General features: G+C 37.2%; 1 protein-coding gene across 1 annotated transcript in view; it reads left to right on the top strand.

The window, feature by feature from the left end:
• Nucleotides 1-13,606, top strand: part of LOC103801453 (rho GTPase-activating protein 12-like) — a gene marked incomplete at its 3' end in the record, with an annotated part of 35,172 nt that extends 21,566 nt beyond the window's left edge. Inside the window, 3 exon segments of the mRNA XM_009073868.1 lie at nt 6,526-6,789; nt 11,827-11,967; nt 13,526-13,606. Of these exon segments, the coding sequence (XP_009072116.1) occupies nt 6,526-6,789; nt 11,827-11,967; nt 13,526-13,606 (486 nt within the window).
• Nucleotides 13,607-14,292: the final 686 nt, after the last annotated feature.

Consider the following 14,292-nt stretch of genomic DNA (forward strand, 5'->3'; position numbering starts at 1 on the left):
TAAGCTTGTATGATGTAAAGTGTTTCATATGGTATTGAAATTTTCTAGTATAGGAAAAGCAGCTTTGTCTATATCCTTGGACAAAAGCTTTTTTATAGAAGGGAGAAGCTAGATTGGGCAAGTGGCAAAGTACAAGTACGGTAAACACTGTCATCTTTGTGCATGTCTCACAAAGGATCCCTTTGTAAGATCTTATTTCCGTTTTTTAAAATATTTGACATCACTGTTGCAATCCTTCGAGACAATTTCTTTTATTGCTATAAACTTCCTAAGTTCATATGTAATAGTTTGTTCATGACCATCTCAGTGAGCAACTGCAGAAATGTGAATGGGAAATCTGCAAAGCATACAGGAAAAAAAAAAAGGTTTTCCATCAATTCTCTTTGATCTATCACTTATGATGGATGATCTGGGATTGTTGTCTGTGGTACTCAGAGATGCAGCCAAGTGCTCCCCCCTGTCGTAGGCTGTGTCATACCAGAGAGCCCTCCTGCTGCTGCAGCCAGTTTCCATTTCTGTTCCCAAGTGCTTGGGAATGTGGCAGAAGCAGCCACCTCTTGGCTTTCCGTGCTGCAGGATTTTGCAGTACAATTAATCATTGTCTTGATGAGTATGAAAATAATGCAAGTCACTTTTTTTGGGCTACCAAGGGAAGGGAATGTATTTAGTTTTAGAGGCTTTTTGATATGCATCTAAATATTGGTAAAGCCTTACAGTAGCACTAAAGCTTTATACTTTTGGCAACTTTGGGATTTTATTATTATTTTTAATTTGGTGTTAAAGAGAGAGCTAAAGCAAAAGGGAACTTAAATGGCTGAAGTAACATAAGCACCTTCTGGCAGACTCTGATGTCCTATGTACTGAGACCCTTTGCTTCATAATCTGGTTTCTTAAAACAAAATAGAGGAATTTATATTAAAATCAATTCTATGCAACTGTCTCCAGTAATAGAAGAAAATAATATCTCAGTCTGGAATTCAATGTAAGTAAAATGCAAAATTTACTGAAAGAAAGAATTGGTGAAGGTGAATCAGGTGCTTAATTTAACTGTTCTCAGTCTAATGGAAAATTACTGGCTAGCCATTAAAAACAATTACTTTGAGTCTGTCTGCTCACTTTGGAAATGGGACACTTTAAACATTTAATTGTTAACATGTAGCTAGCTTTATTGAATGTTCAACATATAACTGCCTTTATTAGGCAGATATATTTGAATGATTTTTGTGGGATGATTTCAGTTGTGTATTGCTTTGCAGTGTCATATTTTCTCACCACATTGTAAGTGCAAATCAACTGAACACAAGAACTTCAATGCAGGAAAATAATTTTTGCATTACTATAGCTTGTCTGAAATTTATAATCAGCTATTAACAGGGTTATAATATTTACTGTCATCGTTTTGTGTTCCTCAGACTTACAGCATGAATTAGCCAATGAGGTTGGAGACAGTGCATAAAAAATTGTTTGGATTCCTGTTTCAATTAAGGCTTGTCTTCACCTCTGAGGTGGTAGAGGACTTGCTGGAAAGTCTTCTTTGTGGATTTTTGGGTATTTTTTAAATGGTCATGTATCTGTTGGAAAGAAAATAGAGACCAGAACATGTTTGTAAAAGCATAAGCCAAGAGCAGAAAGAGGAAGGAGAAGATTAGCTAATTATTCCAGTTGAAGCTGTCGCTTCACGAAACGAAACTGTAGAGGTTTTGAGGTTTCTTTTGTATCATTCCTGTTGAATAAAGCTGGTATTGAAGTCTCAGGCCTTCGTAAAAGGACAGCAGCAATTCCTTGGCAAGAAGCTCAGTTGTTGAGGGAACTGTCTCAGGATGCTGTGGGATGTGCCTGTTCTCATTTCTTCAGCTTGCTGCTGCAGAGGCAGTACTCCATTGCTTTCTTCAGTATAATGCTCTTGTTTTGCATGAGCATGGACATTCTGTTGCTTATGACTTCATAAAGGGTATTGAGGTTTGCTGTTTTTTTTTTTTAAGCGTTCTTTTCTTCATTTTCAGCAGCTAGTTTTAGCAATCTGAATGCTCCTACTGAATTGAAAGCATTCACTTTCTGGTTCATACCATTAAGAAAAGCTGCAAACAGAGGCACAACAGCTAAAACAGCTTGATGTGTGGTAGGTCGTGTTTTGCAGGCTAACATTGCAGTAGTTCTTTAAGCAGTTGTCATGTTCTAGAAGTTTTTCTCTTGGATTTAAGTAAAAGAAAAAAGGTAATTTCCAGTTTGAAGGTAATTGTTTTCTGGTTTTTACTTGCCTGGATCCTTGATGCAATATCTTCTTATAGTGTGAAAATAAACCAACAGCATTTTTAGGTGGTGGATAGGGAAGAGAGCCATAGTCCTTGTTTCTCCCAGAACTGCTGTCTTAACATGCTGGAGTACATTGATCCTTTTTTTTTTTTTTTTTTAAAGTTTACTTTAATTTTGAATGCTTAAACAAACACTGTCAATTGAAAAAGCTATTTGTATAAGGTGACATTAAAATTTAAGGTATCCTCTGTGAAGCTGATACGCATTTTGGTAATGAAAAGAACCTTGTGAAAAAGTATAGTAAGTTTGCTTTTCATTGCACCGAGTTTAGGTTTTCAGAGGTCTGATAGTGTATCTGTGGCCTTTGTTGAAAATGTTGACTGTTCATTCATGAATGATTAACAGGTTGTTTTATTTAAAGCACATATCTGCTTCCTACTGTGGTAGTATAAAATCTGTGCTCTGAAAATGCTGTGTGTGCAGTCCCTGTTAGAAGAATGTTGTGTGCTGATCCTGGAAACTTTGTCCTGCCTGTATTAAACTATATTCCTTATCAATTTGCAAGGATTTAGTGCTAGCAGACTTCTCTGTGAGACTGAAGTTAAATGTGGCAGATTTCTGTAGTACTAAATACAGAGCATTACTGGGCTCTGTGCGAGGTCCTTATGCTCGTGAAGTTGGCATAGTGCCTAATAGGCTGTACAATTTTCTTTCATGTTGTAGTATCATAGAAGTATTTGTGCTTTCTAATTTTTCTTTATCACTTTTCTAGCAAGAGGCCTTCACTGTTCTTAGCAGGAAAAAGCAACATGAAAAAGTCTGAAATCTGTATCAAATAGCAAATGAATGTTGAAGTGTTTAGAGTATAAGGCATTTTGTGTGTGCCTGCATGGGCATGTTGAAGGATGTGTTCTTGTGATTCTGATAGTGAGAAGACAAGGAGTCTCTTTTGGTAGGTTTAATTCCATGTTTATGAGCATTCAGAGTTTGTTAGTGCTGAGAAGTTCAGGGAGTGAAGTTCTAGTTGGAAGTCCTGTCTAATGTTTGTATATACTTAAGTTTCCCTTAAGCTGTGTATGTCTGGTTTTGGGAAAACAACCATAGCAGTGGTCAGAAACTGTTTTGATTTAGGTAATGCTTTGTCTATTCAGATTTATATATTGGCAAGGAGTAGTTTTGTAAATGAAAGGACTAAGCTGCTTTTTGGCTTGAAACTATTAAAGGTTTTTGTAGAACATAGTCTTGAACTCCAAAAGCAGTCATCTGAAAGGAAAGGGGGAGGTGGTGCAGAGCCTGGGAGCTCTACAGAGACATCTACTGGGACCTGCCTATGAGGGTCTCCCCTTCGTGACTTGGATGGGGGAGTGAGAGGGGATTGATGTTCCTGGCAACACTGATGTAGAAAGTACACTAAAGTTAATGTCAGGAAACTTTGAACTTTCTGAAAGCTGCTTTTCTTATCAATGAATAAGAAATTATTGAAAAAATTAGGCCTGATAAGATTGGGTGCTGTTGAGCTGAGCATAACTGTAGACACAACAACATACCTCATTGCGAGGTTTGAGGTATGAGGAAGTATCATTGTATGCTACGTGGTTATTTAAAATAGCTCATGATAAGAAAGTTGTATCCCTCAGAGACATACTTACGAGCTAAGCTGTGTGTTGTAGTTAATTGATGGCTTTGCATTTTTTTTAGTGCTTCGTCGAAAGCAATAACCTCCATATGCCTTTCAAAAATCTTGCAATTCTTCCTGAAAAATCTGTCAGAAGAGAGAACAGCAGGGAATGAAAGTAGCTGGAGGCTTGCTTGGCAGGATGGTTAGCTGTCTTGTTTGTTTCTCAAGACAAAAGCTCTGGCTTTTCCTTGAAAACCAGAAACTGGTCTATTGGGTTTGGAAGCACTAAGCATTCAGAAGGAAATACCTTGCTACACTTTCCTATCATGTAGCTGTTTTGCTGCCCAAGTTATGCAGCAGTACATTGGTCATGAGCTCCCAGTATTGGCTTAGACCATCCGTGTCCTTCAGCTTCGTCTGTAGTTGTGCTGGTTATCATGCTGAAACAGTTGAAAACCTGAGTGTGAAGCCACTGAGCCATATTCTGTCTCAAGCTATGCGTTGCTTGAGAACATGTTCTAAAACTATACCAAGCATTCTGTGTCACGGGCTTTCTATTTGGAAAGCACTTTTATTAATACACAGAACTGTTCTTTTAATGATGGCACTTCATTGTCTTTGTTAAAAGAAAAAAGCAACTGGTAAACTTTCAGGCCAGACACAAAAGCCTTCTTAATGTCTTGTCTGGAAGAGGAGTTTCAGGGGTTGGTGAGGGTTGTGCAACCCACCAGCCTCCTGCTGCAGCAGCCAAGGGTGCTTGGTGGTGCTGCTTTTGCCACTTCCTTGAAATAGAGGAAGGAGCTGGAGGTTTATGTGTTCTGCAGTGCAGGTGTATGTTGTCATTTCAGTGACAAGCCTGGTGGTTTAATGGCAGGATGATTTGCGTGGGAAATGCAGCGCTGCTGACTATTAGCAAACCAGTGCAGAAACTGTTCTCTTGAATGAGATGTCAGTGTTACTGCCCCAGCATCTTAGGGAATTGAGGTTCATCCCTGGAGACAGTAGGGTGATGCTTTGTTCATAGTAGTGTTCTTTATGCTGTTAGTGCTCTCAAGATCAACTCTACCAAAGGCAGTTGCTTAGCGTGTGTGACTTGGATAGTAGGAAAATAGCCTTTCACTGTACATCAAGTTTTATAACAGATTTCTCCTTTGAATTAGGTAGAGGAGGATACTAATTGGTTTTGGCTCAGGTTTTGCCAGTGCTGGAATTTTTCTTCCCCACCACTTGTGGTTTGCCTTAAATGTACTGTACTTGCTATATCTAGTAAGCTGTGTTTTCTCTTTTCAAGGCACGCAAAGCAAGTCTGTGCCCGTTTTAATCTCATTAAGTTCCTCTCTAGCTGTTTCCCCCTGTGGTTGTGGATATTGCCCATATTTGGTTCTAGCTATGGTGCAATCAGTTTATATCTGATTGTGTGGTATGATATGCTGTCTTGCCTGAGCAAACCCTGGTAATATATGATTAGATGTGGCCTAGATTAGCATCTTACGATTTTAATGTTTAAAACTACATTATAAAAGATCTTTTATGTAATGCAATAGCAACAAGAGGCACAAGGACTTGCCTACAGCAAAGCTTCTCAATTAAAACCGAGGGGATCATATAAATTATATTTCCTTCCTTTAGAGCACCTAAATAATGTGCCCCAAAATACAGAGATGGCAGTGCATTACCAGGAAACTGTTCAGTTTGCTGTAATAACTAGCTGTTTTCACAATCTCAGTCACAGCTCTCATGGACACACGTGCTCTTACATTCTGCATGGTGTATTTTATATACTTTAAAAACTGAACATCTGAAACTTTGTCTCTCTCCTGAAGACTGTAGTGGCTTGTTTGGAAAGACTTGTGGTTTTAATAAGTGCTGTGGACATCTAAACTTGTTTTCTGCCAGCTGTTGTGTTAGCATACTATTTATTAATGAGAAATTGTCGTTAGCATTTTGTTTTCTTGTTGTTCCATTTTTGTGCATGTATATGAATAAAATGAGGTGGATAGGATTATCCAGTTAAGTTCTACAAGAAGAGAGTGGTAATTGAAATACTTGGTGATGTTGCCTGAAATATTTTTAAATAAGCATTTGTTTGGAAAGGCCTACAGGTTATTTTCAGGGTTTCTTTGTCACAATGTTGTGCTCATCTTTTCAGCTGAGCTATTTGTTTAGATCTTGCTGCTATACATGCACCTTCAGCTGTATGAGCAGTGAGGAGGAAAGGTTGGGGAACAATCTTTGCCTAACAAGTGGCATCTCAGAAATGCTACGTTTTTGTCTTGAACAAGATCACATTCCTTACAGTTCTTGAGCAGTACTAAAGCTGAAGTTTTGCAACATGGCAAGGCAAGCATATAATTTTTTTATGATGATTCCAGTGTATTTCAAACCCACTGTAAGACATAATTATCAGCTGTCATCTGGAGAAATGCTGAAAAATTGGTTCAGTATTAAATAAATATAGCTTGTGATATCTGCCATAGAGTTAACAATCTTATGTTCTTACGCCCCAGCATCTTGTGGCAGTCCTTAGTGCTTTTGTACTTAACAGGAAAAAAGGGAGTTTGTTGGTTTGTTTTACTACTGTAATATATTCTGATTTGTAATGGAGCATTCGAAAAGTCATTTGCTCTTTAACAGTACATTTCTTCTCTCAATAGCCAACTACTCCACCAAGCCAAGGGAGGCCTGATTCACCAGTTTATGCTAATTTACAAGAACTGAAAATATCTCAGTCTGCACTTCCACCACTACCTACAAGTGCTCCAGTCCAAATAAATGGGGAATGGGAGACCCATAAAGATACGACAGGACGCTGTTATTACTACAACAGAGGATCACAGGAACGAACTTGGAAGCCTCCGCGGTGGGCCCGAGATGCAAGCATTAATAAAGGGGATTCCCAGAGCCATGCAGATCATGAGGTAGTTCCTTCTGAGATCACAAGCAATGAGATTGTAATGCATATGAATGTTCTTTTGCTGTGGAATTTGGTATTGCTGAGTTTCAAGGTGTCAAGGAGTGTCTTTGTTTGTCTTTTGGGTTATGTGTTGTGGTATGAAGTTGTCAACAATTTCACTCTTCAGTTGCTTTTGTGTGCAAGAATGTGCACATGAACTGTGTGCAAGAGTAGTAAGTTGTAAATATGCCTGTAAAAACAGCCCCTCAGCAGTTATAGCAGCTTTTGACTAGATTATGGTCAGGCCATAAATATATTCTTTAGGGTATAGCAGTGGATTTCTTTTCATTATGTAAAGCTTTTGCTCTTGTGAAGCCTTTCAGCAAAGGTTTGCTGCTGACCTTGCTTAAGAGACCTGAAGCTTACCATGAAGTTATTTATGGTAAAAGATGATTTGGGCTAATATTTGAGGTGCCAGTTTATTCTGTGTAGCCAGTTACTGGGGAAAGCCAGACAGTGGTATGTGTTTAACTGAACTGCAGTGGTTCAGATAAAGCAAAGGAATAGTTGGGAGATATATATTATTATCTAAATATGCTTAAAATAGTGCTCTTGTGTTCAAACTTAGGTTAACCAGTTTCCTGACTGAAAGAACAAAGCAAAAAATCAAGAAATCTTTTGCATATTTCACTTCCATATATAGTTTAGGTGAATTTTCTCCTGAGCCTATATATATACATGTGTGTATATATATGTATAAGCTATTTCTATAAACTATAAAACTAGCTTTTTAATTTTAAAGTTGAATTGTGGACTGCTCAAAAATTTTTGTTTGCTGGAAGCCTGTCGTACAAGTCTACTTTTGGAACAGCAGTAACAGAAACAAGAGGGAAAGGGTAAAGGAGCTCTTTCATTGCCTTTGACAGTGTCCTTCATAACAGCCATGACGTCTACAATCGTTTAAATAGCCAAATTTTCTTGCCACAGGCTAGTGGCAGCAACAGGTAAACAGGTGAAATGTTTGTACCTGTCCCTTTGTTATCTGTGGCAATGGTCTGGTAATTTTTCACTGACTGTCCTTTTGCTGGGTGCAACTCTGGCTTTAGTCTAGATAAGGCGATTGCTTTTTTTGAGTAGCAGTTCTCCTTACACTAAATGTAACTGGTTTTCTCATTGTCATCATTCTTCCTTCTTTTCATAAATGGACTTGCAGTAATTCTTTCTCCCTCCCCATTTGCAAGCGATCCCTTTGACTCTTACTCATACCTCTGTACCACAGCCTCACCACATCTTCAGAATGTTTTCTTTTTTCTTTTTTCTTTTTCTTTTTTTTTTTTTTTGTTGCCCATAACTTCTTTCAGCTTTGTTCTTCTGTTTGTTTGTGATACTCGACCAATCACAGATTGGCCTTCAGACAGCTTTGTCACTCAAGTTTTCAGTCTTTTGTGAGACCAGTGGATGATACATGTTATGATTATTAACCAGATACTAGTTTATATTTCCAGTAGCATAAGCTCCTTTAGTAATTTGCCTTGACTTGGGTTATGAAAGGTTGAGTTTAGGGAGATAGGTGTTGCAAGGTCATGTCAATCCACTTACCAGCAGTCATGTGTTGAGCTGCTTTCCCCCCCTCCCCCACTTGCCTTCCCTCCCCCTTTCTTTTTCTGTTCTACATTTGGAAATGTACTTCACACTCCACTGCTTGTGTTCATATTCTCGTTTTTGATTTTGAGTACTTAAACCAAAACAGAGTACAGGTTGAAATCCAAGCCTAATTTACAGTAAAATAGAGGGGGCATCCTAAATTTTGTCTGATTATGAAAAATTAGAGCAAATATGCCTTAATAATTAGTAAAACCAGATTTAATTTAATATAATGAAGTTGAGTTGACTTTTACACTAGTCTGAGTTATGCTCATTTAGCAATAAAAGAGCACATGCAGTAAGGTTAAATGGTAGTTGTATCTCTACTGGTTTGTTCTCAGAGGAGCTTATATCATATTAGGTGGTAAAATGCAAGATGGTGTAAAAATGACTACTGTGAATGATCATATATTCTAATGTATGTGTAATAGATTGGAACATGAAGTAGTTTACAGTTAGTCTTAGAACTTTGTGACTGGGAAACTGGATTTTATTGGATAATTAAGAAGGGGCAGAATTGTACCTCCTTTGTCAAAGAAGCTGGTAACAGATATGGCACAAAGAAAACATTTGTAGGTTATGACAGTTATTTGGATGGGTTGGGAGGAATCAGTGAAGTCCTATTGACAGGACCTCCAGGAAAGTGTGTAAAATTTTGGAATTACAGCTAAAATGTGTTAGAGCAATGACTTGTTTAATGTATTTGAGGAAGGAGTGCTTAACAGTAAATAGGAGAAGTTTGTCAAGTGAAGTGATTTAATTAAGTTGGACTGTAAAAGGAATGAGGCATCACCATATCAGAGAAAAGCAACCTCTAATGCATAGCTAGGAGACCATAATGTGAAGTAGCCATCAACAAATTACCTAGCAAGCTGTAGAAAAGCAATGAGATTTCATTTAAAATCAAAATTACATTTAAAATATGTGACCAAGGTGCCATTTAATTTCCTGGTTTTTTTCTCAAAATAAACAACAAGTAGTAGAGGGGTGCTAGCTTCTTCGATTAGTATTATTACTATTATTTTTCCTTTTAAAAGTAGTAGTAACTTTAAAAATTAGACTGGTTAAGTGACAGAAGAGAGACAGGAACTGTTTCTATTAAATGCATCATGATGAACTGGTCTCTGCCCCCAAGAATTTTCCATGTAAACAGAAAAAAGCCCGGAAAGACAGTAGAGATGATGATGTGTAGGACCTTTCCTGTAATTCCCTTTAGTGTCACAGCAAAGTTCTTACAAGCTGTAAGGTTGGGCAGCTCTCTCCTTTCGATGGCTTTATTTAAGTGTTGTATAGAATAATTGGGGATGAGACTCAGAAAAAAGCATGGATGATACGTGAAAAATACATAGGGAATTAATACTGGAAAAGTGTTGAAAGTGAAATTGAAAGCTGTTGAATGTGGTTTGGCCAGTGTCCTCTAACCACTGTTGATGCAGCTTTAGCAGTTGTTCCTACTAGCTGAGAGGCAAGGAATGCCTTGGCTTGGTAAACTTTGTACCAACTCAGGAATTTTGTTGAAGTTTAGGTCTGCAAAGGTGTGGGATGTTAATTAAACCTTGAAGCATCTGAACTATTATTATATGGGCACACTACAGATAGCCACATTAACAGTCATTCTTATTACACAGTGGCTTTTCTAGGAGAATTTTCATTTTTAAGTCCTCTGTTTAGTTTTACATGTTATGGGTAGGGTGTTTCCTCAGTATCAGGACTTGATTGGAAGAGGCCAATACAAATTAATTCTATTATTAGGTCCTACTCCCTGTTGATAGTAATAATAATGTCCAAAGTCTGCTACTTTGACCGTGTGTCAATGCAATTAATATTTAACCATTAAAACATAATATAAACTTAAATACGTGGACGCAGTGTAGTTATCTTATAAAACAGTAGTTCAAATGGGGCCAAGAGCACTCAGCAGCTCCTGAGTCTGAATTCCACAAGTGTGAGGACTCCACACACACTCCCCACAGTGGTTAGAAATTGGCATTTCGTTTTACCCCATGTGCAAGTGAAGTAGCATTGGTTAGTCCATAGTTCACGTGCTTGCATTCTGTAAATGTAAAGAGCACTTAGATTTTTACATGTTCCTTTATTAATGACCTAAAAGTATCCCATGGGCTTTGCTGAGCTTTGCTGGCTCGTGTCACTGCAGGGAGTTTTTGTCATACAAAGCGGTAAGGTACTCAAAAAAGTAACACTAAACATAGTAATCATTTGGAGATGTCACAAACACATAGTCTCTAAACCCACCGACTTCTTAAAACCAGACAGTTTCTAATAACTGAATATTTTTGTAACATTTTTAGGAGAGGTTTTCTTCCTATTTAAAATGAAATTCTGTCTTTCTCCTGCCTTAGTTCTTCTTAAAACCCTTATGCTAGTGTTATTGAACCATAATCAGTATTTTACTGCTGTAATTTCTGAGTAGCAGGATATGTTCCCTCTTAAGTGATATGCCTCTCGCTAGCTGAGGATCCAAGACACTATGAAATGAAATCTGCATTGAATTTCTCAGGAGACTATGGCACAGAGATGTTGTTGTGGGAGATGAAAGCAGGGAGGGTTTTTTTTTTTTTTTTGATGCAGGGGATAAATGAGGTTTATGGAGGAACAGAAATTGTTTGACATGTGTGCAAAATCTTTTTTACATGTTACATGTCAAACTTGTTCTTTACATTCTAATTCTCTTCTGCCTTCAGAATGTAATTTTGGTCTTCAGCTAGCTTTGCCTGGTAGAAAGCCTTGCTGTTGCATTGCTCCTACCAGGCTAGCTTTGTCTGGTAGAAAGCCTTGCTGTTGCATTGCTCATTGTCATTTGCATTGGATTTGAAAGGAGAAGAGTAGATATTCCTAGCATTTTAGGATGCATTGCACAAGTACTGTAAAGCACTGGGACTAGAGTTTCAAGTTTTCTTAATAATTGCTGTGTTTCCAGATGTATTTGAGAAAAAGAAGAGGATTTAGGTATGAAATTTGGGATGTTGCCAGAAAACCAAGGTAGCAGGTCTCTCAGGTTTTTTAGGCAATGCAGACTATTAATGCTAACTCTCTTCATCATTCAGTAATGTTGGGTTTTTTAGGCAATGCAGACTATTAAAGCTAACTCTCTTCATCATTCAGTAATGTATATTTGTAGGAATAAAGTTTAGATTGACAAAAAAAAAGCAGAGTTTAAATTTGAGTAGCTGAAACCTGATATAGTGGAAATAAAAGTATCAGTATAAAGCAGTTGTTCTGAAAATACTTTGTGTTGTCTGTACTGTAAAAATGCTTCTCATTCTCTGATGTAAGATATAAAAGTGTGAACTCCCTGAATTCATTACTATTCTCTTTCTAGTCAAATAATCTTTGATCTTTCAGATTTTAAAGCGCTTTCATTCTCAAAACTGCCTTGTATGTTTCTGACTACTTGTAGCATCTTTCATCAGAAGAAAACGACCACAGTTCTTGTTACAGCCAGTCAGATAGTCAGTATGGTTCTCCTCCAAAGGGTTGGTCAGAAGAGTTGGATGAACATGGTCAAACCTTATATACCAATGACTATACTAATGAAAAGGTACTTTTTCCTTCTTCTCATCATGTGTTCTAAATCTTTACTACTAATTCACTTCTAGAAATGAAATCTGCTTTCCAAAAGTGAAAAGCATACCTCAGCAGTATCCCCTTTTGGTGTTTTGAGTATGCATGAAACTTTAGCAACTGAACTGACATTTCACCTTATATATGTTCTTTGCTTTAGAAAAGGTTTTCTTATATCTGTTTGTGTAGCAGCTTATATTAAATGAACATATGTATAAATATTTTTAATTCTTGCCTTCTCCCATCCACTTGGTTCCCATCCTCTTCATTCTTTAGGAATGAAGTTCATACCAATACAATGTTTTTCTTAAGAGCTGCACTTGTTTACGTAGACTTTTCATTTAGGATGGTTTCGAACTGAATATAATGATCCTTTATGAGTTTCATCATTTCCTTTATTAGACATCTTTAGTACTGCTTTCAGATGTAGACAAACTTCTTTATTGAACTACAGCCATATCAGCAGATTATGCTCTGTTCTTATTATCTAATGGCTGCTGACAGCATAGTGTGATTCTGGGCATGTCATATAATTTTTCCACCCATGGGATGCATGACAGTATTTGTTTATATTTGTAAAGCAGTCCATTTTTCTAACAGTTTACTAAAGTTGCAGTTTGGTTTTTTTCAAAATTCAGAGTTGTTCACTGAAACAGTACTTTGTTTATTGTATTGTTGCACAACCTCTTCTCCAGTTGAAGTATGCAAGTTTTATTTGCAATTCAATTTTATGTTTGGAATTTTCTCCTGTTTAGTGTGCTTCTACTAAATGTGTGTAGAACACATATCTGCATTTTAGCAAATGTGTGAACTTTTTTTTTACTACACTGGGTTTTATAGAAAAAAGCATCTCCTATCAGTTTGTTGGAAGGCAATCTTGTGAAACCTACTTGAGCCAAGAGCCTTGCTGAGAGTGTTTCTGTGTGTATTTTTTTCCACAATCTTCTTGTAGACTTCTTCTCATTCCAATTCTCTGTTTTCTGCATGGCCAGTCCCAGCTGTCATGAGTTTACCTCTTTGATTGTGGGAGTTGCTTATAAAGGTTACAGAAATTTTCTTCATGATTTATCTGGAAACTGCATCTCATGTTCCCACTGATGTTTTAAGAAAGTTGCTCAGCTTTTAAGTTTATCAGCAGATGCTGGTTCAGCTTCCTTTAATTTTGTAATTTTATGTGTAAAGTCCTGACACAGGTCTGATGGACAGATTGTGCCTCCTTAAACTGTTGATGTAATGTTGATAAGAATGAGATGCCATCTAAAAAAATATCTGTTTATCACAGTCACTTGTGTGATATTGCTGGACTGTTTTCTGAGGAGCTACAGAAGGAAGAAGTGTTAATGAACCCAATTCAGGATGCAAAAAACTGTTCTCATTGCAATCTAACCTTGGTTAGTTAATGGAGTTTGTGCGTTAGACACTGCTGAAATGGATGGCACTTTATTAAAAATTAAATTTAAATCTCAGGTGTCAGAGATTTACTATTTTGACTGTCACTCTGATTACATTTTCCATCATCACATTTCTTTCCACAGTGGCTAAAACATGCAGATGAACAAGGTAGACCATACTACTACAGTGCTGATGGTTCCCGATCAGAATGGGAGTTACCTAAGGTGAGTGACCTAAAAAAGAAACTTTAACAACTTGAGGCTTTCCACTCTTCCTGAATACATATTATGTGGGGTCTTTAATGGGAGGTATTCGCCACAAGAGGACTTAGATACTGCATTTTGTTGTTTCTTGCATTTTTGTGGGATTCCTGATTTGTGAAGAGAGGAAAAAATATCCTCAAGGACTTGCAAAAGGGATGGATGTAACTATTCACATGTCAGAGAAGATCTTGTGTCTTAGCTGAACTGAGCTGTTCATGCAAGGCTGCAGAATAATATCTGTGATCTTGCTGTGAGAAAGAAAACCTGTATAGGAAAAAGAGATTATTTTTCACTGCAACTTGTTCCTGAGAAACTTTAGTCTGGTTTTGGTACCTTCCAAAATGCTTATACAGACAAGTACTGAAAAACAGAAGTTTCAGCAGAGTTTTGTTGTATCTTTGAGGGTGACACAGTTTTACCAGAAGTATGTTCCAGTATATTTTAATTTTATAATGAAAATAGAAATTTGTAGTGAAGTGACAGATCTAGGGACACTTGGTAGACAGATGTACCTAATACTGCTAATTCTCATTTTCAGTTTGAAAAAGTTTAGGGCATTTGTCATAATGGTGTTGTTGCATATGTCTTTCCTGCTATTAGGATGTTTGTTCAATCCTATATTTTAAGGTGTGACCATTAAAAAAAAA

Source organism: Acanthisitta chloris, unplaced genomic scaffold (genome assembly GCF_000695815.1).
Source record: "Acanthisitta chloris isolate BGI_N310 unplaced genomic scaffold, ASM69581v1 scaffold7814, whole genome shotgun sequence".
NCBI lineage: Eukaryota > Metazoa > Chordata > Aves > Passeriformes > Acanthisittidae > Acanthisitta > Acanthisitta chloris.